At 44.3% G+C, this 26,965-nt stretch overlaps 1 protein-coding gene across 3 annotated transcripts in view; it reads right to left on the minus strand.

The window, feature by feature from the left end:
* TRPC7 (transient receptor potential cation channel subfamily C member 7) overlaps nt 1-26,965 on the minus strand; it is a 152,503-nt gene that overhangs the window by 49,948 nt on the left and 75,590 nt on the right. For 2 of the 3 annotated variants that reach the window (XM_070793620.1, XM_019963648.2), the window contains exons 4-5: nt 17,954-18,118; nt 9,300-9,516 (exon numbers count right to left, since the gene is read on the minus strand). In XM_070793620.1, coding sequence (XP_070649721.1) covers nt 9,300-9,516; nt 17,954-18,118 — 382 coding nt within the window. The remainder of the gene's footprint in view (nt 1-9,299; nt 9,517-17,953; nt 18,119-26,965) is intronic. The other variant, XM_070793621.1, reaches the window with a different exon arrangement.

Consider the following 26,965-nt stretch of genomic DNA (forward strand, 5'->3'; position numbering starts at 1 on the left):
TCAAAATTTTCCTAACAAAGCTCATCTTCTCCTCTGACTTTTAGTAGCTAATCATAGTTGAGCACCCTCTAGGTGCCAGGCCCTGTGCTAAGCCCTTTTCCAACTCTAAAGCTTCCTTACAGCCTGGTAGGTACCTACTCTAATTATCTCCACTTTGCTGACGGACAGACTCGTGTACAAAGATGACAAGTAAATTATCCAGAGTCTCAGGGAGTTCAGGACCCTCTTTTCACTGCACTGTCACTCCCCACCTCCCACAACCCCCGCATGCTCTCTACTAGGCACAGACTTACGTCACTGTTCAGGAACTCATTCACCACTTAATGGACAGTGTTGAGCTCCGACTTTGTGCCAGGGACCATTCTGGGGGTACAGCAGCCAAGAAGATGCTGTCCCTTGCCCAGCAAACACGGTCTAGTGCTGGAGACAGGTGTGTCTACAAACAGTAGTGCTACAAAGTGACAGATGCTGTAGTAAGAATGTCCAGGAGACTGTGTGGACACACAGGGATAAGAGCAGTCAGTATTATAGTCATGAGACCCAACACAGTGTCTGTAATAACATATTTCTGACTGAATGAAGTAGGTGACTCCTGGCATGAGGAGTTAGCTGGGGGAAGGAGTAGGGGCGGAAAGGCCGTGGACATGAGGGAGAACAGACTATTCTAGGAAACTGCAGGGGGCTCGGAGAAGGCAGTGGCACCCCACTCCAGTACTCTTGCCTGGAAAATCCCATGGACGGAGGAGCCTGGTAGGCTGCAGTCCATGGGGTTGCTAAGAGTTGGACATGACTGAGCAACTTCACTTTCACTTTTCAGTTTCATGCATTGGAGAAGGAAATGGCAACCCACTCCAGTGTTCTTGCCTGGAGAATCCCAGGGATGGGGAAGCCTGGTGGGCTGCCGTCTATGGCGTTGCACAGAGTCGGGCACGACTGAAGTGACTTAGCAGCATTAGTAGCAGGAGGCTCAGTACGGCTTAAGGGTTGGTAGGGATAAGGGGATGGAGATCGTAGATCCTGAAAGGCCCTCCTTCAGGCCATGAGGGGGAGACCAGGCAGCTCGGTGTCTAGGTAGTCACCCTGAGCTGCCAGATAGCTCCTCAAGGTGATAAGCAGAGCAGTAACGTGGTCTGACTTACTGGGAGAAATTTTGGCAGTTTGGTTGAAGTAGTCTGTTTGGAATTTACCTAAATAAATGAAGAAACCATCAAAGGAATGACTTAGGTGAGAAACACAGCCCATTTTCTTTTGCAGTTTTATTCTTGGTCAAACTTACATGTGTGATTTTGCACCTAAGATTTAGCACTGCCCTCAGAGAGTTTGTAATCTGAGGTGGGTAGGGTGAGGGAGCAACTTGATCCTCACATTTTATGCACATGAAAGCTGAAATTTAGAGAGGCAGAACCACCAAGGAGGAAGGGACACAGTGAGGCCTGGGTCTCTTGCTAACCGGCCTTAGGCTCTTTCCTCCTCTTCTCTTTAAGCATGTTTTCCTGCTTTGCTGGACGCTTACATCTCCCTCAGCTGGGCTTTCAGCTGGGGTGTCTGCTTAAGAAAACACTGCCAAGTCTCTGTAAGAGTTGGGTCGAGAGAGTCTTCATGACATAATTATCTTCCAGATGGAGCAGTGACATGCATAGTGGAGAGGCTTCCTGCCCTCCAAGCTCCATGGCTGTCTGCAGACCACAAATGTTATAGTCCTCTGGTGAGCATTGGTATAGCCACAGTCTCTAACTCACACGATGGATTATCAGCTCTTTCCTCTACCCCAGAGTGACTGCTAATGAGATAGGGAAGAAAGATATGTTCCTATGGTATAAACTGATGTCGGAGAGTCTCCAGGCCAAGGATCTATGATCTCTGGTTTATTTGGTCCTTTCCAAAGCAGGTCATCTTACAGCTCTAGAGAACACACGTGTCTACTAGCAAATTCGTCTCTCCTTCCCATGTCATGCTCTTCTTGTGTCTTCCTTGATACTGTGTCCTGGTTTTCCTTCTATCTTTGCATGTAGTCTTAATCTCCTTGTGGCTTCCACCTCCTCTGCCCTTATTTTAAATCTCCTGGATTTATAATCTAGAAGGGTCTCAAAAGTCTGCTGGTAATCAAGTAAAGCATCTGGAGTTCAGGAAGAATATATTTCTGATTGGGTTTGACCATTCCATAGAATTGTACAGCAGAAGAACAACCCACATGCCCAGTAGAGATTTGGAGAAGCAATAGATCATGGACACACTGCGTGGCCTCTGAAAGAGGTCATTGGGAATACCAGATATCCACATGGAGTGAGAGCTCCCAGAAGATGAAAAGAGCGACAATTTGTTTGATTACAGAAATGCTAATATTAATTGGGGCTTCCAGGTGGCACAGTGGTAAAGAATCTTCCTGCCAATGCAGGAGACACAAGAGACACAGATTCAGTCCCTGGGTCAGGAAGATCCCCTGGAGGAGGAAAGGGCAACCCATTCCAGTATTCTTGCTTGGAAAATCCCATGGACAGAGGAGCCTGGTGAGAAACAGAGAAAAGCGTGTAGAAAAAGAGAAGGGGGCTAGGGGGGCAGTGAGTGGGGGACCTTATGTGTTTAAACAGGTCAGTTAAAAAAGGGCTTCACTCAGAAAAGGATACTTTAGAACACAGACCTGAGGAGGTGAGGAAGCGAGCCATGGCACTGCTCGTGGGGAAAACTCTTAGGCAGAGGGACCAGCCTAAGTCAAGGTTCTGAGGCAGAAACAGTTTGAAGCCAGGAGGCCAGTGGGGCTAAATGAGAGCAAGGGAGGCTGGAGGTGGTGGAAGATGAGGGCACAGAGGTGGAGGTGTGAGTCCTTTACAGTGAGAGTGGCTCTCACGCTGGGGGAGCTGGGATGGCATTGAAGAGTTTGGAGGCAAAGTAACACGATCTGATTACATTTTCAGTGGATCTAGCTCCTGTGCTGAGCATCTGCTGGGGCACAGGGCTGATAAGGGCAGAAGCAGGGACACTGGACAAGGCCCCTCACCTCTTCGTGATCAGCCCCTCTCTCCATCTCTGCAGGAGCCAGTTGAACTTGTTAGGGTCCTAAAGTCCTGTCAAACGCTGGTGGAGAGGGAGTCATGTTTTGGGTGTTTGTATAGCCAGTCTGTCCAAAGGACCATATTCATGAGTCCTGGGGGAAGAGAACCGTGAGCTGTGTTTCTGTGTTTCTCCTGGCAGTGCTCGAGAGTAGTGTTTGAGGCCTTTTTCAGTAAGGGCCTGATGCCAGTTCAGGCCTCTCCAAGACTAGGCAGATGAGATGAGACTGTGGACCTTAGGGTTTGCCGCCCAAACAGCACAGTGAACTCCGCGCTCAGTGTGTTTCTCTCACAGGTTGTTAGTAGTAGTTGCAACGTTGAATAATTAAAGAGCTCCAGGAAGTATTTAGAGTCGAGATAATATTCGTCTTATTTTAGAGCTGCTTCCCTGGTATCTGGCACAGTGCCTGGTATATAATACAATGCTTAATAACTAGAATGGATTTGTGGAGGAAAAAACTGAGAAAATGGAAACAGTGCTAACTGAAAACTACCGAGCAAGTGCATTTACCACTGCGCTTACCAGGCTACCTGCTCTGTGCCCGCAATGCCGCCTTCCTCCTGGTCCCGTAGACGAAGGGTCTGCGCTCCTGCTAAGGACCAGCCCTCCTCTGGCCTGCTGGGTCCCATCCCCTCTCACTACTCAGGAACTTCGCTTCTGAAGTCAGTGGTCCATCCTCAGGCCTCCTGTCACCTGATCTGTCAGCACCATTCGACATAAGTGATCAGTCCGTGGGTCTTGACACAGTGACTTTGGTTGGCTTCTCGGACACCACTCTTACTTCAGTCTCCTTTGCTGGATAAGATTCTTCTTGTTTCCCCATCCTTTAAATATTGCTGTGCCGGAGGGCTTGGTCCTCGGTTCATCCGTTCACATTCACAGTTGAGGTATTGCATATAATTTACTTTTAATAGACTGACACGCCCGAATAATGTTTCCAACCCCAGCCTCTCTGAACTTCAGCATGTATATCCAGTTTGCTACTTGACATTTCCACTTGGAGATCTAATAGATAATCTCAACTGAACTCTTGATTTCCATGTCTCTCTTCAAACTGCTCCTTCCCTGGTCTTTCCTGCCTTTGTTGTTGTTCAGCCACTCAGTTGTGTCTGACTCTTTGCGACCCCATGGACTGCAGCATGCCAGCTTTCCTGTCCTTCACTGTCTCCCAGAGTTTGCTCAAACTCATGTCCATTGAGTTGAGATCCCATCCAACCATCTCATCCTCTGTCACACTCTTTTCCTCTTGCCCTCAGTCTTTCCCAGCATCAGGTTCTTTTCCAGTGAGTCGACTCTTTGCATCAGGTGACCAAAGTATGGGGACTTCAACCTCAGCATCAGTCCTTCCAATGAATATTCAGGATTGATTTCCTTTAGGATTGACTGGTTTGATCTCCTTGTGGTCCTAGGGACTCTCAAGAGTCTTATGCAGCACCATAGTTTGAGATCATCAATTCTTCCACACTCAGCCTTCTTTATGGTCCAACTCTCACATCCTTACATGACTACTGGAAAAATCATAGCTTTGACTTGCCAGACCTTTGTCAGGAAAGTGACGTCTCTGCTTTTTAATACGCTGTCTTGATTTGTCATAGCTTTTCTTCCAAGGAGCAAGAGTCTTTTAATTTCATGGCTGCAGTTTCTGCCTTCGAGGAAATCTCTGTTATGCCTTTTGAACTAAAACACTTGGAATTTTCCTTGACCACCTTCTTTCTCTTACACTCCACAGACAATCCAGTAGCAATTACTATGATTGATTTTACCTGCAAAATATAACGTACTCTACTACCTCCTCAAAATCAGCCATTTTCCATCTGAATTACTGTAGTGGCCTCCTAACTGGTTTCCCTGTTTCTGCTCTTGTCCCAGAGTCATCTGTTCTCTACCCAGCAGCCTGCAATCCACTAGAAAATGAAGTTGTGGGATGTCACTTCTGTGGTCAGAACTACCCAGCCGTTTCTGGTCCTCTCAGCTCTGTACCACGGCCTCCATGGCCTTGCGTGATTGGCCCTGCCTGGCCTTGTGCCCTCTTCTCTGCCATCTCTCCCTTATTTATTCTTTTGCAGCCAATGGTTTCTTTGCTGTTCCTCAGACTTCGCCAGCTTGCTGCTGAATCCAAGCCGTCAACACATACTGAACTGTCTTTCTGGATGCTTTTCACCCAGATGCCTGCAGAGCCTGCTTTCTCTCTTCCTTCAGGTCTCTGTTCATATTTCATCTCATCAAAGAGGGTAGGTGAGAGAGCTTCCTCTTACCAGCTCAACTCCTCTGATAAGATAAAATGTGAACAGAGGCCTGAAGGAGGAGAGAAAGGAAGCTAGGCAGGTATTTATTCAATTTATCTTCTCAAAGACATTTGAATACTGACTGGGTATTTGAAAATGGATTATTCATTTTCTTTTATGTTTATAGTTCAGTTTTAGAAAAAGAAACCCGATTTCTATTATCTGTCATGGTGAAGCAGTAAACTGGGGAAAAAAAGAAACTATTTTCAGATGTTGGAAATAGCACAGCACTGTGATCCTTGGTGAAGAGAAACAAGCAAGATAAGTCACATGATAGCCCTGTATTTTTTTTTATCGGAGGCACATTTCAATGTGCAGGGTGTAGAGAGGGATCCTAGAAGCATAGAAGCAGTCCCAATGAATTGAAGAGACAGAGATTGGAGTTCAGGAAGGTTAAAGTGGTTAGATGTTATATGGCAGGGTTCCAGAGAGAAAGGTACTATGCATAACCAAAAACACAAAACCAAACACAAAACTAGTCCAGAAATTTACATAAGTAAATTACATAAGTAAAATCCTTTTGAATGTTCCCATAATATTAAGTCACGAATGCATTGAGTAAAACACTATAAACAACAGCCAGAGAGATGTAAGCTGAATCATTTCTAAGGCTCAGAAACTGTTCACCCAGAGTGGAGACATGTTTGAGTTCTGACCCTCCAGACTTGAGAGCCTTTGTTGATTACTGAGGCCATTTAGTAGTGACCCCAGATGTGTGTCTCTAGTACAAGGATAATCAATCCTATTGTAAAGCTTCTCCAGGTCCACTCTGTGAAAGTCTGAAAAGGACCAAACTCATCTGTAAGAATTTAACAACCTGTCAGAATAAAACAAAGTATCTCTTTGAAGACAATAAAATCTAGATGCTGAACAATATTGCATGTGATGTGTCAATCATTCAATCAGAAATTACTAACTCACTAAGATATAGGAAAAAATGATCCATGTCTGGAGAAAGTTTAGTCAGTAACCCAAAAACAATAGAAATGATGAAATTAGGACTTTATAACAGTTCTTACTATAAATACATACATTATGTTCAAGGATTTAAAGTAAAATATAAATACCACAAAAAGGGAAATGAAAGTTATAAGAGGGAACCAAGTGGAACTTAAAGGGTTGAAAAATACAATATTTGAAATGAAAAATTCATTGGTTGAAAATCAAAATCACAGATGATTTGGAAAAAATGTCAGTGAACTTGCAGCACATAAAGATTGGAAAAAAGTAAAAGAGAAATCTTCTTTTAGGATTCACACAAAATGTTTGTAAATGAAATTTTATGATACCTAGGATTCGACTCAAAATTTTACAGGGTTGGGAGAAGGGAAGTAAGATGAAACAAAGATTAGTGTTGATTTACTAATTGTTGAAGATGAGAGATTGGCCCAAAGGGTTCATTATAATCTTCTCTTGATATTTCCAATTCTTAAAATTATTTACAATAAAAGTTTGAAAAATATAATCTAGTAAGAAAAAGTAGTTAGAATCTTTCTTTTGTCTCAAATGTAACAGGAAGTAGGTCAATGAAAAATAAGCCTTCCCCTTCATAATACTAATGACGTAACAGTCTTGAAAATTCAGCTTTGCTTTGATGGGTAGAAGCTGGAAGCTGGGACCTCTGTAGCTAGAGATACTTCTCTCTTATTGTGATAATGCCCTGACACCCAGGAAGAGAAATATGGAATCAGGACGACATCATGACCTAGTAGGAGAATCACTGTAACATATGATAGGATACCCACTTAAGGGGGAATATGCTTGCACTCGTTAGTCTTATACCTGCTGTCCAGGTGGGGTTATGAGGTGAGTGAGTGAGTGGTGCTGTAAATCCTTTGTTTTATTCATAAACCCAACATATGAGGTGTTTTTTTTTTTTTTTAAAGAAAATGATGTTTTAATTTGAGTTGCTGTAACAAAGCTGCACAGACTGAGTGTCTTATGAACAGAAATTTCCTTCTCATAGTTCTGGAGGCTGTAAGTCCAAGATCGTGGTGCCAGAATGTTTCAGATTGCAGATTGCTTGCTGTATCCTCATGTGGCAGAGTGAGGGTAAGAGCACACTCTGGGGTCTCTTTTAAAGGACACTAATCCTATTTATGAGGGCTCCACGCTCATGACCTAAGCACCTCCCAGAGGCCCTACTTCTAATACCATCACATTGGAATTAGGGTCTTAACATGTGAATTTGGGGAGACACGAACATTCAGACCATTGCAAAGTACCTAGTGTTAAAGTGCTTAATTTAGTTAAATTGGAGGTGGGGGCGTTACGCTAGGGAGAATGAGGATAGACTCTGAACAGTGGAAGGGCCACAGAACTCACTCTACAACAGGCTTTACTGTTCCTTTGCAACTTGAGTGCCGGCAAGTCCACCAAGTGAGCCTTTGGTTGCAGACTTGCCGGTTGATTAAAAGCTCCTGGGAAGCATGGCATGCTTTCCTGCTTCTGCCCTTTGGGTCAAACCATTCTTCTCATCATTACCTTGTTATGACTGAGAGATGCAGCTTAAAGGCCGTATTCCAAGTTGTTCCCAGCTTGGGGGTCTATGGGATCTTCTTCAGTGGTTCAACTCTTGTGCTCTTAGGCCAGAAAGGTTGAACCTGTGGCACTGTGCAGTCATGTAATTAGTGCAGGGCAGGTGTTAGGCTGTCTTTTCAAGTATTCGTTCTTCTGTGAATTTGTTGATTGGTAGTGCAGACACTTTGACCCTGAATATGTTTTGACTCAATGTTTGTGAACATAAACATGACGAATGCTATGCCGATACTGAATTGTTGTTAAGAAAGGCAATTAGGGGTGGGTGGGGTGGTGGGTGGTGGTGAATATCATTAGGACAGTTTAATTAATTGATCAAATATTGATACTGCATAAATTTTTTGTCTTTTTTCGGTTTAGTTTTACTCAAAACATTCTTATCAAATTCAAATCGTTTTGATGTAAATCTTATAGTTTATTGATCAAGTTTTGGTTATATACAATATCACTGGTTGTAACTTTTGCAATTTTTCATTGTTTCTTACAAAGTCTGATTTTTTTTTACCAATCAATTCAGTGTTAGAAAAATCTGTAACACATTTGACCATGTACAGTTTTAGCCATTGTCTGTTTTATTTTATCTTGCTTATTTCTACTAGTAATAGTTCTTGTGAGTTATGGAAAAGGAGATACCCTGTCTTGGCTAGTCATTGAGATACCTGGGAATAATTTCCTTGGCAATTCTAGTGGCGGACCTTGGCAGCACAAAATATCACCACAAAGAGGAATTTCACAGCTTCATTATGTTCATTAGCACAGATAATGAGAATATGTTAGTCCCCTAACTTTTTAGATTTTTGTTATTGGTAATTTACTATGTATCAGTATTCAGTGGTAACAAAAAATATCTTTTAAACTTTCACTCTTATACTTTTTTCCTAAGGCTACTAGTGTTAGTTGCTCAGTCATGCCTGACTCTTTGGGACCCCATGGACTGTAATCCAGCAGGCTCCTCTGTCCGTGGAATTCTCCAGGCAAGAATACTGGAATGGGTAGCCATTCCCTTCTCTAGGGGATCATCCTGACTCAGGGAATGAACCCAGGTCTCCTGCATTGCAGGCGGATTCTTTACCATCTGAGCTGCTAGGCTTCTAGTAGACTATATTTAAATGAGTAAGACCACATGTCCCCCCCGCCCCCACACACACACAGACACTTTATAGTCACTTTCAATACACATATAATAAAAAGTATGGAATGAATTCCCCCCAAACAAATCCTTTCAAAATTGGGATTTATATTGCAGGTCTGTGCACCTTTTATACCAGCACAGACAGAGGTTGACTTTGACTTCTGTGCTGGTCATCTCCTCACCATTTTGTCTGTCAAGAGTGCATTCAAGAGAAGAAGAGTTTCTGAAGTCAGAGTTTAATAAGGGCCTAAAATAACTAGAGGAGGAGAGAATAAAAGACAGAGTGACTTGCTTACCCAAGACCCACTTCATGATGAGCATTTCTGTCCAGGAGAATTGTGTAGTTTTCACTCTGAAGATCTGTTTTGGGTAGTCTGTGAAGGTTTCGTTGGGCAGGGTTTTCACGCCTTCAAAGCGGTCTGATGCGTTCACAACCAATAATCCCAAGAAGATGGTGAAAGAAACTGCATGGGCTACAAATTTCATGAAAGGGCTCCTCAGTGTTCGTCCTAGCTGGAAACAAAATGTGTATATGACACGTTAATCTGGCAGCTTCAGGCAGGTGCAGGGCTCTCTTTAAAAGGCGTTTGCTGAAAGTTGAACCAGAGAATTCTTCATTTTGGACAGAAGCTGCTCACCAAACCCAGACATTTTCTAGAGTTTTTATGTGAGAGGCTGCTTGACTGAATCCATTTTCTAATGACTTTAATTTTTCCTGTTTAGAAAATTCAGTGGGAGTGGTAAGAGAAAGGAGCGACACACACTGATGTAACATCATGTTACAGTCTGGCTGCACAGCTACCCACGGCCACATGGATAAGAATTTTATGCTTTTTAAATCTAGAAAAAAAAATCAGTTTCAATAGAGTTCAGAATTTTTCTTTAAAAAATTACACTTTGGATATGCTCTGTTGTTCTTTGGTCTATTTTCTTGGATTTTAGGTGAGATGATTTATTTTCAGCATTTATTCTATCCTGGTAAATTTATTTAAAGCTGTACAGTTTGCACTAGGTTCTGCTTTAGCCATGTTCTATATATTTTGACTTGTAGCATTTCCCTTGATACTCAATTATAAATATTTTATAGTTTCCCTTTTGATTTCATTTTAAGTCAGAGGTTATTTAGGTTTTAGATACACAGGACTCTCCCCCCTTGCTTTAAAAACTCCTAATTTTATCGCAGTATGTTCAGATCCTAGCCTCTATTATACTACTCTAAAACTTACTGGGCTTTTCTTTGTGGCCGAGAACGTGATTCATTTGTGCAGTTCCATGTGAACTTGAAGTGCTCCAAAAGATGCCTGTTGGGGAGCAGGTGTTGGTCACATCTTCTTATCTGTGGCTTGCCATGCAAAGGCCACTTGGGTCTCTGAGATGTAACTCGAGGGCTGCCTAAGGGGTCTTTGGTGACTCTTGTGAATTAATTCACTTGGGTCTCTTCCAGGTCACCGCTGTCACCCTCACCTAATCTGACCCCCCAGCCAGGTGTACTAATAAGAGCAAAGAGGAGGACCTTTTCTGGAACACAGTTCCTTCTCCAGGGCGAATGTTCATTTACAGTCGGTGACCAATTAATGTTCATGTTCTGCTTTATTCAGGAGTCCCAGAGTGAAATGTCAGCCAGCATATCGAGTATTGGTTCAGCAGAAGATCAACTATAGGGTTTCTCCTGGTGAAACTTCCCTAATCATGACTATATTCAGCATAACATTTATAAGTCAGATGGCTTGATAGTGTTTTTCAATATACTTCAGTGTGATAATCATCTACTTTAACAGTGCTAGTTATTACTGTAACATTCTAATGCCAAAGAACCCATCTGTTGAAATTAAAAATTATAGTTTTTTTAAAAAATCATTTTTTTAAAAAATTGCATTTTAAGTCTGAACATTGGAAATCCCTACTTGTGCTGGAAAGGACTTGTTTGGAGTCACCTGTCTTATCAGATTGTCAGATGGCACTAGAATAACTTCAGAAGTGGACAGAGAGGTTTACCTGAAAACCATGAGGCCCTCAAACGTCCTACGTATGACATTTCTCTATGAAGTTTAACCTTGTTATTTACAAAGTACAGACTGTAGATAATTTTTAGCCATAGGTAGATGTACTAAATTCAGGATGCAGAGACTAAATATAAGGACAAATAAAATACCTCATATAAATTCAGTGGGGAAAAAAAAAAAGGAATTTAACCATGTTTCATGTTGACTTATGAATGTGATGTCATAAACCTACTTTAAGTTTTTCAGTATTTTATCTGACTGAGTTGGCATTTTGGAGCCCATTTCCCAGCCAACAAGCTGGGATAATTTGCTGTAGACAGGAGACATTCTTACATAGTCACTGCATGGTTTCCTGTCACTGTGCCCTGGCTGGGGTAGTGGAGAGAGGGGAGGGAAGTGGGAGAATGACTGCAGAGTGGGGAGAGGAAGGGTTGAGAGGGCAAGGGATACCAGGTCTGCATGTCCCAGCAGGGTCCCAGAGATGCCAGACAAAGGTGGGGAAGATGGAGACAGACACAGCCAAGGATTGACAGGATTGACAGCCAAGTTTCCCTACTCCTTAATCACTGGGCTCTAAGTAACATCTCCCGGTGACTACCTGGATGAGGACATGGGGACATCTCTCCATCTTCTCATCGAGGCAGGTACCTGACTGCAGGGATCTGCCACGCAGGTGCAACCTTGCTGGTCCTGGGATTCCCCACAGGAGCTGCTTTGAGAAATTTAATGTTTTCTTTGTCCCCTCACTCAAATAGTTGTCTTCTGGCAGAAAATGCACCTGTCAGAGTTACTGTACTTATTGCAGACCATAAGGAAAATCCCTGATAAGGCCCTTCAGAGTTGTGGAAGGTTACCCTGAACTCAGTCCCCCTTGATTTAAGCCATAGGGAGGAAAAGCGAGGTTAGTAATTGATGCATTTTTCCTATTTTTCTTCTGGTCTTGAAAGCATCTTTTTAGCAGGTAAACATTATAAAGGTCAGATGAGATCAAATCATTTCAGTGATTTCCTTTTTCTTTTATTTTGGTGACATTTCCTATTTGTCTCAATTTTTTGAAGCAAATTATGCTTGGGGAAAATTTGCTCCTTTCACAAGGCCACCAGGTGAACCAAAATAAAGGAGAAAAGTTAACCAATATATACCTGCTGCTCTTAGTTGTGGAGTCATTAAATCTGGGTCAGATAACAGAGTTAGGTGTAAAAAGAGGTGGAAGAGCTTCAGAAGACATAGGCCTTGGTGTGCTCTGCTAGAAGAGCACAGCTGGTGAGTCTGAGACGTGGGCTCAGGCAGCTGCATCATTACTTGGCCCTGATGAGTTGAAAACATATCAGGAAACCCAAGCTTGCAGCCCTAAGTCTCTGGCTTACCCCAGACTTTCTGGGTGCAATTCTTTTACTTTGGGAAACAGATGAATATGAGAATAACTGAGTAGTTCTCCCGAATTAGCTCCAAATGAACTTCATTCTCCAGCCCTCAGGGTGGGCACCTGCTTTTACTTGTCGACACCCCTCTGTGTTTAGTGGCACTGGGCTCTCAGCCCACAAGTGGAAGCAGTTAATGGAGACCTTGCAGCCACAAGCCCACGAGGCAGGCCATGACTGCAGGAGAGCATGCAGCGACTGTTGCCAGCATCTCTCCTCACTCAGAACCCCCAGTCTTTCTCATCAAATGCCACCCTCACTCGCTGCCTGCTGCCAGTGGCCATAAGCAAGGGCTTAGTGTCCAAGCTGTGCAAAGCTGAATCAGCTGAGGCAGGCTTTGGATCAAGCGTTTTCCAAAAGAAACATACAAGGCTGGAGTGGGTCTCACATTTTTGAATGACCTTGACTAAATTCGTGGCAGATTACTCAGAATGCTCCCTCAAAAATTCTTTTTAAAAATCTCAAACCCAGGGCTCAGGAATCTTCTTTCTTTGAAGTGGGGAGTATATGTTCACTCAGCACATGGTGTCTCTGATCATCGTGTTTTCACATTACCATGTGATTCTACTCTTTGTCCTGGGGGCTGAAGAGGTGCTGAGTAATAGTGGGTTATAAAGGTAGGGCTTCTACGGAAAGAAGAGGAATGAGTAGTGAAAATCACATGTTGATTTTGACTCTTCCCTTCTAGAGAAGCCCTGCTAACTATAAAGCTCTGAATCAGATTCATTCCAAGGTCAGTAGTCAGCAGCTAAGACCTTTACATCCAGCACTGAAGGCTGTAATGCTGCCAATGTGACTGGGTGATTGGGAATGCTGGGGTGTGTGTGTGTGGACATGGACAGTCTCTGCAGCAGAGACCCTGGATTTGAATCACAGCTCTGTGGTTTTTGGCAAGTTTCTTAATCCCTTTGTGTCTCAGTGAAGGCGCCTGTAAGATGGGGATAAAATAGTACTTATTGCATAGAGTTGATGTTGGGAATGAATTATTTAACATGTGCAGTGCAGCATAGCTGCTGACCTATAGGAAATACTATAGTACGTGGCACTGGAGAGCCTCAGGCAGTTCTCCTAAGGGGGAACTTAAAATCGACTGACTAAAAAAAAAGACCAAGGGAAAAAAAAAATCAACTGACTCTTGAAAAGCTTGTGTGCAAGGATTCACAAAGGGAGACCTCTATAGCGTCCTTATGTATTTATGTTATGAGCCCTTTGGGGAACTATCTATGGACAAGTTGATGATGGACACTGCAGGTGATGGAGCTAAAACAAGCTGTAAGAGTTGGGTCTTCCCTTCAAAGTGGCTGGCTTTCTAGTGGAGACAGAAACAAAAAAAACCCTGGTAGGAAATGGGTGGAGAGATGGGGAGAGAATTTTGCAGGGCTCAGACTTGGCTAAGGACGAGGTGGTCAGCGTCTGGCACTCGTAAGTCCTCTCCCAGCAGGGTGACATGTGATGGACCCTCTGTCTGGATTTGAGGGCAGCAGCTATTGGAACAGAAGAGCACAAAATGCTCTATTTCCTGGCACAGATTTCCCCTCTGTGGCAATGCTTTAAACATTGCCTTAGGATTTTTATTTAATCGTGTGTCACTCCAGTATTCTGGCCTGCAGAATTCCATGGACTGTATTAGTCAATGGGGTCGCAAAGAGTCAGACGCAACTAAGCGCCTTTCACTTCATTTTCGGCTCTCTGGTAGCTACAGATGAGGAGGATACAAAGACCTGTGGAGGCACTGTCCTCTCTCTGTCTTGTCTCTGGACAACATTGCAGCTTTGTCAAGGCTGGGCCTTCAAAAGCTGTAGTTTCTCGTTCCTTTCTAATGAGATGATTTTGTTGGGATGAGGCTAAAGGAGGTTTAGGGAAATGACTAACATTTTAATATTTCTACATGCAAGAGTTATGAACTGTTACACTGCACAGTGCAAAAACATCAGGTAGGAGTCTAAAGTTGTTTACAGCTCTCGCTTTCCAAGTCTGTGTACTAATTTGTAAGGACAGCTGGACCACAAGGGTTAACAGGTAACAGAGGTAGACAGCTTCCCCTCTTGTACTTGTATAACTAGAACTTGTGCAGTTCCTCAGCACTCTTGATGCGGACTTCTCCCATCTACCTGCTGCTGAGAGGTATTTTGAGCCCTTGAGGATGATGGTTATTTTCTCAGCTCTCAGATTTTAACAGACAGACAACCTAAATTATGCATCAGAATGGGAAATCAAAGGATGGAAAACAGTGCAATCAGTCATACAAGCTCTTTGGCATGGCAAAAGAGCTTTATCCTTGCTTAGAGGATAAAGAGCTCTCTGGGAAGAGATTTACCTGAGAGCATCCATGTGAACAAGAACTCACCGACCCTTCAGTGGTGAAACGATGAAAAATCACTATTCTCTTTATTGACCCTGACAAACCAGTGTCGTGTTCCAGACCTGTAGTTATTACCATATGTACGTGTCTATGACTTGGTTACCCTCTTTAGTCTCCGTGTTAGTAAGCTCAATTCCTGTTGACACTCTTCACCTATATCATCTCCTTATTCAGCTGTCTTTTAGGGACCCTCAGAAACTTAAAAATATAATGGACAGCCTTGGGAATTCAATAGGAAAGATATGATGAGGTTATTCTGGCAGGCTCAGAAATTTTGGTCCCTGATAGTTGTTAAATTTGGACAGCAACTATTAGGAGGTAAATGCACCATTAAGTTGGAAACAGAAATCTCAACATTTGCTAGACATGGACGGACATTGGCAGATTGATGAGGTTTAGCAGTGACATTTTATGAATACATTCATAAAAGCATCAAAAGTCTAATTTCTTTGAGGGAAGTATAGTAAAGCTCTTAGCACATGGAATTGCTAGAATGACTGGCTTTTCTATAGAATTACTGGACAGATATAAAGGCACGACCCATGGGTGGAGAGACACCAGCACCTTAACAGAGTTCCCCACCGGGCCACTCCTCTTGGGGACCAGGGGCCTTTAGAGAGGACTGGTTTCTCTACACAGAAGATGCGACTTCTCTGTAATCCTCAAAAATCTAATATCTCTGCCAAACTTGGAAAGACTTCTTTCTAAATGGTGAAAGAAAAGACTAAAATATCTTGACTGTTTTATCTGTCCTTTGGCTGCCTCAGAGTGAGTTTGACAAGTTCTTTAATGAGGAATCTTTCCTTGGAATGAGCATTGCCACAAAAAATTATCTCATGCTGTGCAATAATGCTTGTCACTTAGCTATGAACACACCCTCCACTGCACTGAGCTCAGAGTTGGAGCCCAGAAAGTGCAAAGAAACCACAAGTGGCTTAATGGCAACCTCATGTTTATCTCAAGTGCTGTTTTTGTTCTTTGTCTTGTTGGACATTTCAGGAACACAAAATGTTGATCAGACAAGTATTTGAACAGAGGAGAGGAAGCTCCAGCCATGGGGCCAAACTTTGCTGTAATCATTACTTCTAAAATATTCCAGAGGACTACTATAGAACCCCTGTGTTCTATAGTGACATCTGTCCCTTGAATTTACTGGGTTACTGGGTCCACAGAAAGTCCAGGATTTCCCCCACTTCTACCATCCTCCCCTTTTTTTGGCATCACATCTGCATGATATTGACTTCTCAGATCTACTGAAAATGTAAAAAATGTAGTCATCAGCTGGCAGATCATCCTTTCTGAATGTTTCCCCAGGTCGGTCGAGGCAAACTGTCACATGTGGTTTAATGACAAAAGTCAGGGTAGGCAGTGTTTGGCTATAATTTTAATGACTGATGTCCTAGAATTAGTTGGGGGCTTATAAAGGCAAAGTCCCCATCTGTCTCTGGATGAAGGCAGTGATCTAACTTGCAGTACCGACTAGATGATACCAATATGAATACAAGTGCCTAAAATCAGTGACCAGCGCTGATCCAGTTTTAAATCTGGCTAGTCTTTTTTCATTCACTGTGCTTTTTCCAGCTCATGATAAAGGACAGAAAAGATTGTTTTCCCATCCATATGTATCATTTGGGGAATACTGGTTTAGCAAATCGGAGAAGGCAATGGCAAATCTGTGCCATGGTAGAGGTGCAGGCATAGAAACAAAATCCTCAATAGATATAAGATTGGACACCACAAATATTCAGTATGAGGACTTTTATTTTTGATACTATTCTACAGGAGAAGGAGTCTGAGTCCTGATTACATTCTCTGATACCCCTCCTACTCCAAGGCAGTCACTCCATTGCCCCCCTTTTTATTTATCACATCTCATTAGCAGATGTGAAGCCCATCTTCCTGGCATGAATTTTCTCATGGTGGAGCTGACAAGAGGATCCATTCACCGATGACACTTTTATTAACTGCATTAGCTGACCAAATTCCCCATGGAACTAATCTCCCTGTAGTCATATTTCTACTGAATGTTGATTACCTAAGCTTAGTTCTTTTTGTAATAAATCACTGAGTAAATGCAGCTTTGGAACCTCTGATGACCATGTAACCCACGAAACATATTTCAGAACTTCTGCACAATTAGTCTTAATAGGCACTTGCTCTTGCCTGAAGCTGGAGTGACCACTGGTGCCTTCTGTGGCTTTGAATCAGAAGGGCTGTAGGGATGGTGGAACAGGAGGTATGGCAGCTTGGAACCTGCAGATCTCACTTCTTCCGTTCCAGGCAGGAACCAGACAGCCCCCTTTCTGAAGCAAAGAACCCAGCATGGCGCCTTTCCAGCTCCCCTCCATTTTTCTTTGGCTGTTTTTCTTCTCATGACCTAATTAGCTGCCCATGTGGGCCAGAACCCAGACAAGGAAGCTGGGAAACAAGGAAGATGTTGAGGTGGATCTGCAGTGCCCCAATATGAGAAGCCTTTGATTCTTAGCAACTAGTCATTTCTCTTTCCTGAATCTGCTTGTAAAGTGTATGCATCCTAATTGAGAGTGTGAAATGAGGTGTTCCATGAATGGGGCTTAGCAAAGAGAAAGTACTCAGTAAGCACTGGCTGTCCATGCTCTGATAGCCCTCCTACTTGAAGGCAGTCAGTTCATTGTCCGCCTGGCTAGACAGCCTCATTAGCAGACCTGAAGTCTCTGGCCCATCGTCCTGGTGTAAGTTTTCTCTTGGTGGATCCGACAAGAGGATCCATTCATTGATGACACTATTGACTGCATTAGCTTATCAAACTCCCCATGGAACTAATTCCTGTCATCATTATTATAATTATTATTACTGTGGGTTTTTAGGGTGTGTTTAGGACACTGCATAATTAGAAAAGGAAAAGTGCCTTTATTCCCCCTCTATTCTGTTATTGATCAGATTATGCCTCATGTATATAAAAGTTTCCATGTTATCACTCTTCTGGCTTTTAAGAAAATGATTTTAAAAAGCAAACCTTAACATTTTCCCTCTTAAGTGGTTTTCTACTTTCGTTAGGTATCTCAGGGCTATTTTCTTCAAATGTGGGAAATGATGAGCTGCATATTTGGACAAAATGGACTTCACATTATGCTAAGTAGAGAGAAGAAATAACCGCAAAGACATGCACCTTAAGCAGTCTGTACCTTGCTGCACGGAGCAATCCAATAGGCTATGGCGAGAAAAGGGAGGCCTAGGGAGACTCCAAAGACAGCCAGGAATTTCACAGCGATAGACTGTTGACGTAAGCCTGAGAGATTTTCATACCACATGGTAAGCAATTGCTGTTGACAGTTAGGATGAGCAACGAACTGTAAAAACAAAACAAAAACAAAAAGAAAACGCAAACAGGAAAATGGCATCGGTAGCACTCGAACAGTACATGGCCTCTGAGTAGCTCAGGGCTGACATGTTCCCCTGGGGCGGGGGTGGCCTGCGTGCTAGAGAGGGAGCAGCTGGTCAGGTACCTGCTGGGCCCCTCGGACTTGGGGATGCTGGGGCCTTTGTGCTGTGGCCAGAGCTCTCACAGGGCTGGCTGCATCAGGGCTTGGCAAACTGAGGTCCCTGAGAAGTCTCAGGCACAGAAAACAGTAGCCAGCTTTCTGGGCAAATGCTTGTCTCTAATCCCAGGAGACTTATCTCTGGGCAGAATTCATATGGGAGTCAACATGTTGGAATAGATGGAGCCTGAGTAGGGTTTTAGAGTCAATATGAGTTTGAATTTTGCTTCTACCATTTACTAGCCAGGTGGCTTTGGGCCAGCTACTTAACCTCTCTGAGCTTCAATACTGTCCTCTGCAAAACAGAGTCTGTCACATTGTTCTGTAAGATTGCATGAGATACTGTAGAAGAGTTGCTCTCTCATTTCCTAACCTTGTGTGTTTCCGGACGACACGCTCACCCTCCTCAGCGTTCCCTCCCTGGATTTCAGTGGAGTTGGGCTTGGGTCCATGTCGCGTGCTGTGGCATGCTGGATCCCTGACATGCTGTGTCCCCACACAGCAGCTTCTCCCTGCCACCTCCTTTCTCTTGGAACTGCCTTGCCCTAGTGGCTGGGTTACAAGATGGGACTTTTGTGGACTTTTTGTATTGTGTTGATCCTACCCCTCTTGACAGATGTTGGACCAAGGGTAAAACCCAGACCTAAACTGGATCCATTGGGTTTTCTCAGCTGTGTATTTGAGCCTGTGATCAAGAGAGGCAGTCTTTTTACTTACTGAGGAGTTAATGTGTGGCCTTGAGAGATCTGGGTGGCTATCTTCCACTGTGTGGACTAAGCAGCAAAACAAGCCAGTTAAAGACCGAGAAAGAAGAGTGAAGTTGTCTAGAAAGATGCTCCTACCCCCTCTGAGGCCTGGCTCCACTTTGCCCACATGGTCCACGAGACACCTGTAGATTCAAATACAGCATCTTCCTTTTTCTGTTTGATTCAGCAGGTTGACTTGAGTTGCTGCAATCAAACATCCTTTACCTAAAAATATTTGGTGCTACTTGGCCATTTGTCCATTTGATTCTGTCTTGGCCAGTAGAAACTGGCAATAGGCAACATTTAAGTAACATTTATGGGAATAAAGTATACAGTTGAGAAAATTATGCTCCTTAGCTTATTTCCTCCCTGTGACAAAGGTGAGCCAGTATTTGCTTTAGGCAGCCCTGCTCTTTGGCCCCATCAGGATAGCCATGTGCCATTAGAGCTGAGATTAGAGCAGATAGACTGGACATTCTTCAAAGAGAGTGACTTTTCAGTGGATCATAATGTCCCAATTTTTATCCTGTTTGCCTTACTGGGTATTAAGGGGACATATACAACAATTTCTGGGAAATGCAAAACATTCCCTTTTCATTATAAGAACAATAAAAATAGAGCTATTTAAAAAATTCTCAACGCAGATGGCAACCACTGCTTGTTTCCAGTTTCTGGGAACTCACAGTAGCGGCCAAATGATTTGTGAGGATGCTATCAAAGCTTTATTTGGCCCTGCAGCAGCCCCTGGTGATACTATTACTCAATCATTAGCTGCAAATGAGGCTTTTTGGGAGGTAGCATTATTAGATTCATTGCAACTGTGTGGTTTTTCCCTTCAACAACCAGAGCAACAGATTATCCTCAACCCAGGTAGGAACCCTCAGGTCATGCTATGGTTTCCTGTGTCCTTGCTGGATCACCACAAAGTGGAGCAAACAACAGAACATCCTACACGTGTTTTGGTAATTCTCAGAGCCTGGTCACAACACGGTCCCATGACAGGTCGACTTGCGGTCACGAGGGGCAGTCAGTTTTGTTTTTCAGCAGTTAACCTTCTCTGGGTGCTGACGTGGCCCTGCTCAGGAGCAACGCACAGCACCATGAAGTAGCGGAGATTGCTTGGCTCACCCTGTGGCTCCCTGCACTGTGGCTGCTCTGGGAGGACCCTCGTCCTGACCCCCACCATTGGCCTGTCTGTCTTTATCTGGGAAGGGCCCTTCCATGCACCTTCTGCTGCCTCCTGCAGACAAACCAGCATAACAGATTGGGCAGCAGTTGAGGAAGGGGAGAAATTCTGAGAGAAGACAAAGTGGGAACCATTCCCATTCACCCTCACCTACTGCACAGAAGGACAGTGGACCCAACTTAAACAAGAGAGGCTTTCTTGAGACTCTGTTCTCCTCTGATTAGGCTTTTGTTAATTTCCACAGTGTCATTTCTTCTTCCGTAATAAAGCAACCTAGCTCCAAACCTGCTATTTATTTGTAGACAGACTTTATAACATAATGCTCCCAAAAAGCTGATGGTAGCTGATAGCCAAAGCCCAAATTGTTATTTATCTTTACATGGGCACTTTTCTGTATTTGTAGCAGGACTTAGAAGACAACCTCATGACAAATAATTCAGTGTGTATTAGAAATTTTTTTCCCACTGTGCTTTTGAAGCACAGAGAAACGTTCCTAACCCAAGGGAGATGAGAGTAACATGAAGCACACTATCAAGACACAACGAACACCCTAAGCAGAAGAGCACTCAGCCAGGGAACAAAGGCAGGAGCAGGGGGAGAATTTTCAAAAGCAGCGTCAGAGAGAAACAGAGGAAGAAAAGCCCACAGCTAGATACGATAGAACAGGAACTCAGAAAAACAGTGTAGTTGTGGCCAGCTTTTTTTGCCATCTGGCCCACAAGAGGGTGGATTGATCAAAGGATGGGTTGTCCAGGCCATTCCTGCCCCTCAGTCATTCTGGATTGAGAGTATGCTACGCGGTTATGAAAGTTCTTCAAGGGAAGAACTGGTTTGACCACCTCAGCTTTCCCATCTATGTGATTCATACTCTTCCTCACAGGGAGTAATGACCTGGAGCTGAAAATGTGAAAGATAGGCTTACGTGGAGTGCAGCAGCCTGTCAAGAGAATATATGTCAGACCGTACCCACGACTGGGTTGGGTTGTTCCAGAGAACTAGGCTGAGGCTGGGAGCTAAGAAATTAAATTGGGAAGAAAAATAGAAGGGAGCTCTGAGACAGAATTCCCTGTACTGGTAAAGGAGACTGGGAAACAGGACCTGAAGGCTGGGTGGGACTAGAATTCATGTGGCTCCCGGTTTTCGAGTCCATCTCGAGCCAGTTATTGTGGTTGCATGTTTGACCAGCCTTCATGTTTAGTATAATATTTATACCCAGAGCTGGTTTTCTGTAAATATCTCACCTAAACTTCCTATTCCTCCCAGCCCCTGGTGACTTTTTAGTGAGAATACAGTACTGGCATATGGGGACTCTCGGGCGTATTGGCCAAATCCTGGCTCTTAATTTGCTTTCAGTTGATCCATTCATTGTTATTTTTCTTTTATAGCCTGAAGGAAGAGTATCCCCTTCATTCTTTCCCCTGCTTTATATTCATTTACAAGGAAGTATCTGATATTTTAAGAATAAATAGTTGAAGACTATCAACACTCCTTAACTAAGTGTTGAGTATTTTTTCGGACTGTTTCATGGAATGTTAGCACCCTTGGCCATGTATTCCTGTTACAACAGACTTTCCTGACGGGGGTGTGTTTAAGTGTGTGGGTTGGAGCAAGGCTGCCCGGGATCAAGTTCAGGTCCTGCCACACACTGGCCACATGATCTTAGATCGTCGACGCTTCCCATATTTGGTTTCTGTTTTCTGTAAAATGAGGCTAATAATGAAGATTCAGTGAGTCAGTATTTGTAAAGTGTTTAGGACTGCTGATGCTGCTAAGTCGCTTTAGTCGTGTCCGACTCTGTGCGACCCCATAGACGGCAGCCCACCAGGCTCTGCCGTCCCTGGGATTCTCTAGGCAAGATCACTGGAGTGGGTTGCCATTTCCTTCTCCAATGCATGAAACTGAAAAGTGAAAGTGAAGTCGCTCAGTTGGTCCGACCCTCAGCGACCCCATGGACTGCAGCCCACCAGGCTCCTCCGTCCATGGGGTTTTCCAGGCAAGAGTACTGGAGTGGGGTGCCATCATCTTCTCCGATGTTTAGGACAGTACTTGGCAAGTAGTAAGCGCTGTAGTGGTATTTAATACATAAAATCAAGCCCAGGATTCTCCTTTCTGAAATTTCCCATTTTCCTCCCTCCTTCCTCCTGTTTCTCTGCTCTCCTCCTCTCTGGCTGCGGCTCTGCTCCACCCTCCTGTTTTCATTCTGTTCTCTGCGTGGTTTGAGTGGAGTCTCCTGAAGTGTTGTTGCCTTTGGAAAGGTTGGAGTAGCCAGGCAGATGAGTGAGGCCACGCCTTCTCTAGCCTATGCCTCCCTCCTCATCCTCCAGTGAAAGCGCAGTTTAGTTGATGCAGGCAATTGGCTGAAAACGAACTGGTCTCCACGAGGGCAGTCAGGGTCACTGTCAGGTCCGTTCAGCTCCGTGCTGACACTGCCCCCACCATGGACTGCAGCACCCCAGGCCTCCCTGCCCCTCACCATCTCCCAAAGTTTGCTCAAGTTCATGTCTGTTGCATCAGTGATGCCACCTTAAAGACTGTTATATCTTGCATTTGCCTCTTTTAGGGGTAGGGGAAAAGGGCTACGTTTGAGCTCAGAGGCTTTGAGGCTGTGTGATCTCCATATCCATTAAACCCAGATCTTTCTGACACTAGGTCTCATTTACAGAATAATGAGATGTGGCAATGCATGATTTGATAAGCCAAAGAATAACTTAGCTAGAGAAAAAAATTATGAAATCCAGTGCTTATAGAGAAAATGACTTTATTTTCTGCAGAAAAGGCATCAAAGGCTGATGTCCAATGTGACTGTGATCAGGATTTTTCACTTAGCTCATCACTAGCCTTTCCTTATAGAAATCTTTTTACCCTCTGCCCTGGAAACTGTCTACACAGGCAGAGAGAGACAGGTACTATACTAGTCAAGTGGCTTTTTTTAGTGTGGACAGTAAAATGGAATTAGAATAACTCTGTGTTGCCACTGCCTATTTGAATCTTCTCATAGGCATGGACATCTCATAGGACGGGGAAGCCTGGTGTGCTGCAGTCCACGGGGTTGCAAATAGTTGGACAAGACTGAGCAACTGAACAACAAGAGACAATAGGAGTGGATCCAATGGTGCTAATGTTACTCTGTCCCATTTTTGTCTTGGCAAAGTTCTCAGGTCATAGAAATTGAGGAGGGAAGAAGAGACATGGAAATGTTGATTGTTGACTAGTTTAGCTTGTTGGTTCATTTGTTCATTCATTCATTCCAGCATACTTCTCCCCACTGCCACCTCTTACCAGTTGCCGTGTTCAGTACTGGAAATAAAGAGCAGTTGCAGTCCTTGTCCACAGGGAGCTCTTGGCTCTGTGACCGTGTAAGTGGAGTAGGGCTTAGCAGGAACACCATCAGTTCCAGAGTAGGCCTTCCATGAATAAGCAAACACGGAATGCTCATCCCATCAGTGTGCTTTCTCCTGGATTTCTCCCTTTTGTGAGACCTATTATTGAGAGTCCCACATCCATGGCACAGCTAGTTGCTTTGCCTACATAGATAACTTAACCTTCACTTTGTTCTCTGTGCAAGCAGTTAGCAGAGTGGTTACGTGCACAAGCTCTGAGGTTGGATGATCCTGGTTCAAATCCAGATACGACCCTTTCTAGTTGTGTGACCCTGAGCAAGCCCCTTCACTGCTTCTAGCTTCGTGGTCCGTGAGAGAGGAAAGTGTGTGTTGGGTGTTCAGTACCTGGCCTGGTGCTTGGGATTTAAGGTGGGCATTGGTGTTCCTGCTGTTCCTGCTACCCCTTCTGCTCCCCGTCCAGGGCTTTCAGTAGTTCTCTTTGCTCTTCCCTTTGCTGAGTTTACCCAGCAGCAGAGTTTTGAGTGACCATGGTGATTTTAGAGTTAAACATTCCTGAGGAAACTTAGTATGTTTGATTACAATAAAAAAGAAAGCAGAAGTTGTCATTGTTTTATTAAGTTTTAAATCATGGAGCATTCTAGTATGGAGTCAACACCATCACCATGCTCACTGAACCTATTTACTTAGCCACGCAGCTCTTGAATGGCCACTACAGGAGGATAATCTGTGATAGTTCTAAATGATGGTGGAGAGTGAGAAGGAAAAGGTGTGGGGCTTGGAGCTTCGGGTAGGGAGCCTCAAAAGTCATACCTCTTTCAAGGAGCCTCTAAGCATGGGCGCTATCAGGGGAAGGACTGATGCTGAAGCTGAAACTCCAATACTTTGGCCACCTGATGCGAAGAACTGACTCATTGGAAAAGACCCTGATGCTGGGAAAGATTGAGGGCAGGAGAAGGATGACGACAGAGGATGAGATGGTTGGATGACATCACTGACTCGATGGACATGAGTTTGAGCAAGCTCCAGGAGTTTCTGATGGACAGGGAAGCCTGGCGTCCTGCAGTCCGCGGGGTGGCAAAGAGTCAGACATGACTGAGCGACTGAACTGAATTGAACTGAAGCATGGGCACTAGACAGTAAAATGTTTTAAAATCACAGCTTGAGTGTTTTTACAGTTACTAATTGAGGACCTAGTATATGAAGGAACTTTGGTTACGCTGTCTGTAATCTTCACAATAACCCTCCCCAAATGGATGTGTTATTTACACCCTCATATACAAATGAGGGTGTGTTATCAATCCCATCTTTCAGTTTAGGGAACTGAGGCTCGGTGAGTTCAGGTTGCCCACAGTTCCACAACTGGAGAATGGTGTAGTTGGAGTTCTAACTCACGTTTGTCTGATTCCAAAACCTGGGGTCCTTTCATGTGTAAGCTCCCTCTGGAATTCTCTTGATTTGGTTGGCTTGGAATATAGTCCTTCCTGGTCTTAGTTCTTTGTCACAAGTAAAACAATAAAAAGCAGACACGTACTGAGCACTCATATGGATCAGGCCCTGTGCTGAGCACTTGTGAACATTCTCTCGTTTAATTCAATATGCCCATTATAAAGCTGATGGTGCTGTGACTATCAGATCTGACTCCAATGTGAACATTTCCTAACCACCTTATGCTGCCTTTCTCAGCTGAAGTTTCCTGCATCTTTTCTGGGTCAGATCCCTGTCAGATTCTATCTGCCAAGCAGAAGGGCCTCTCTGTGAGCCTACAGATTTCATGTGTGCCGAAGAGATGCTAATATGGTTTTCCAGCCAAAGTTCTAGGTGTCTCCGTTCACCCCGTGGTGGTAGGCTGCATCCTCTTGGAAAGGACAGTTGACCTCTGACTTTCTTCTCTAGAGCAGTAGATGTTCTATGCTAATCCCACACCCATTCCATTTGCATTGTTCGGGTTGGATGGAAGGATGGAGGGTTAGATGGAGGGCATTTGGGCTGAGGAGAAAGGAAGCATGTGAAAGAGAAGGAAAAAGAAGAACAGAGCAAATGAAGGGAGAGTCAGAGAGTTTAAAACCTGACTTTCAGCTGAGGTTCCCTCTTCCTCTCTTTTCCTTTCCATTTCCAGTTTCTGGCCAAACTCTGGCAAAGCTGTTCTCAGAGCCTTCCCAGAGTCGACCATCTCTGAGCTCTGCTCAAGGTGTCTCTGCTTGCTGGAGTGCTTTCCTTCTCATTTCCACACATCCAAGTTTTGTCCAGCCCAGTAACCATCTCTTCCATGAAAGTTTGCCCTGCTCAAGTAAGAATCTCTCTTTCTCTCCTCTCAAGTAAGTCATGATCTCTGTCTGTAATCATAGGTAATATGCCTGTATAATCCTCTGCTAGAGAGAAGACCCCTTCTGGAGGGTTCTTATGGTACTCCTCATGGCACTCACTGCTTGGGTATTTAGGCAGTGTTAGGTATGAGCGAGTGTGCAGCTAGAAGTTCAGACTGCAAACCAGTGCCATGTGCAGGACCAGAGTGGCCTTCCCTACATGGTCCCTGTGGTGCAGCAGAGTCTAGCACCTCTGGCCATGTTACCACATCTGGAAGAGACACATGGGAACAAGAGGCTGAAAGCTGGCTTGCCCCCCAGGAGACACAATGAGTCGATAGATGACTGAATTCACATCCCCACTGAAGTTATTTTCACTACAGAAGTTCCAGGAGATTGGAAGACAGTGACGACAGCACTGTCAACCGCAACAAAACTTCATTCTCAAAGGTAACCAGGCTAGGAGTGGAAAGAGCTTACCAGGAGAAAGCTCATCATCATCTGGAAGAGGTGCCCAAGAGCTGAGCCAAGGAGTCAGAGGGGGATTGGAACTCAGCTCAGGGGAGTTTTGCTTCTTTGTTTCATATGTGTCGCTTCCGCACACTGCCTCCCGCCCCTCACCTTTTGGCAGCACTGTCTTCAAGATTCTTCATTTGCTAACCAAATAAGTGTGCTTTAAACGGAGAAGGCGATGGCACTCCACTCCAGTACTCTTGCCTGGAAAATCCCATGCATGGAGGAGCCTGGTAGGCTGCAGTCCGTGGGGTCGCGAAGAGTCGGAAACGACTGAGCAACTTCACTTTCACTTTTCACTTTGACGCATTGGAGAAGGAAATGTCAACCCACTCCAGTGTTCTTGCCTGGAGAATCCCAGGGACGGGGGAGCCTGGGAGGCTGCCGTCTGTGGGGTCGCACAGAGTTGGACATGACTAAAGCGACTTAGCAGTAGCAGCAGCAGCAGCAGTGCTTTAAACACTCCCCTCCCTGCCGGGAGATTCCCTTTGGATGCCTGAACAGATGTCTCTCACTCGATTCCAGCTTCCCCCAGCTCCTCTTCCACTTGTGCGCCTGCTGGCCCAGCC

This window comes from Bos indicus, chromosome 7 (assembly GCF_029378745.1).
Source record: "Bos indicus isolate NIAB-ARS_2022 breed Sahiwal x Tharparkar chromosome 7, NIAB-ARS_B.indTharparkar_mat_pri_1.0, whole genome shotgun sequence".
In the NCBI taxonomy this organism is placed as follows: Eukaryota; Metazoa; Chordata; class Mammalia; order Artiodactyla; family Bovidae; genus Bos; species Bos indicus.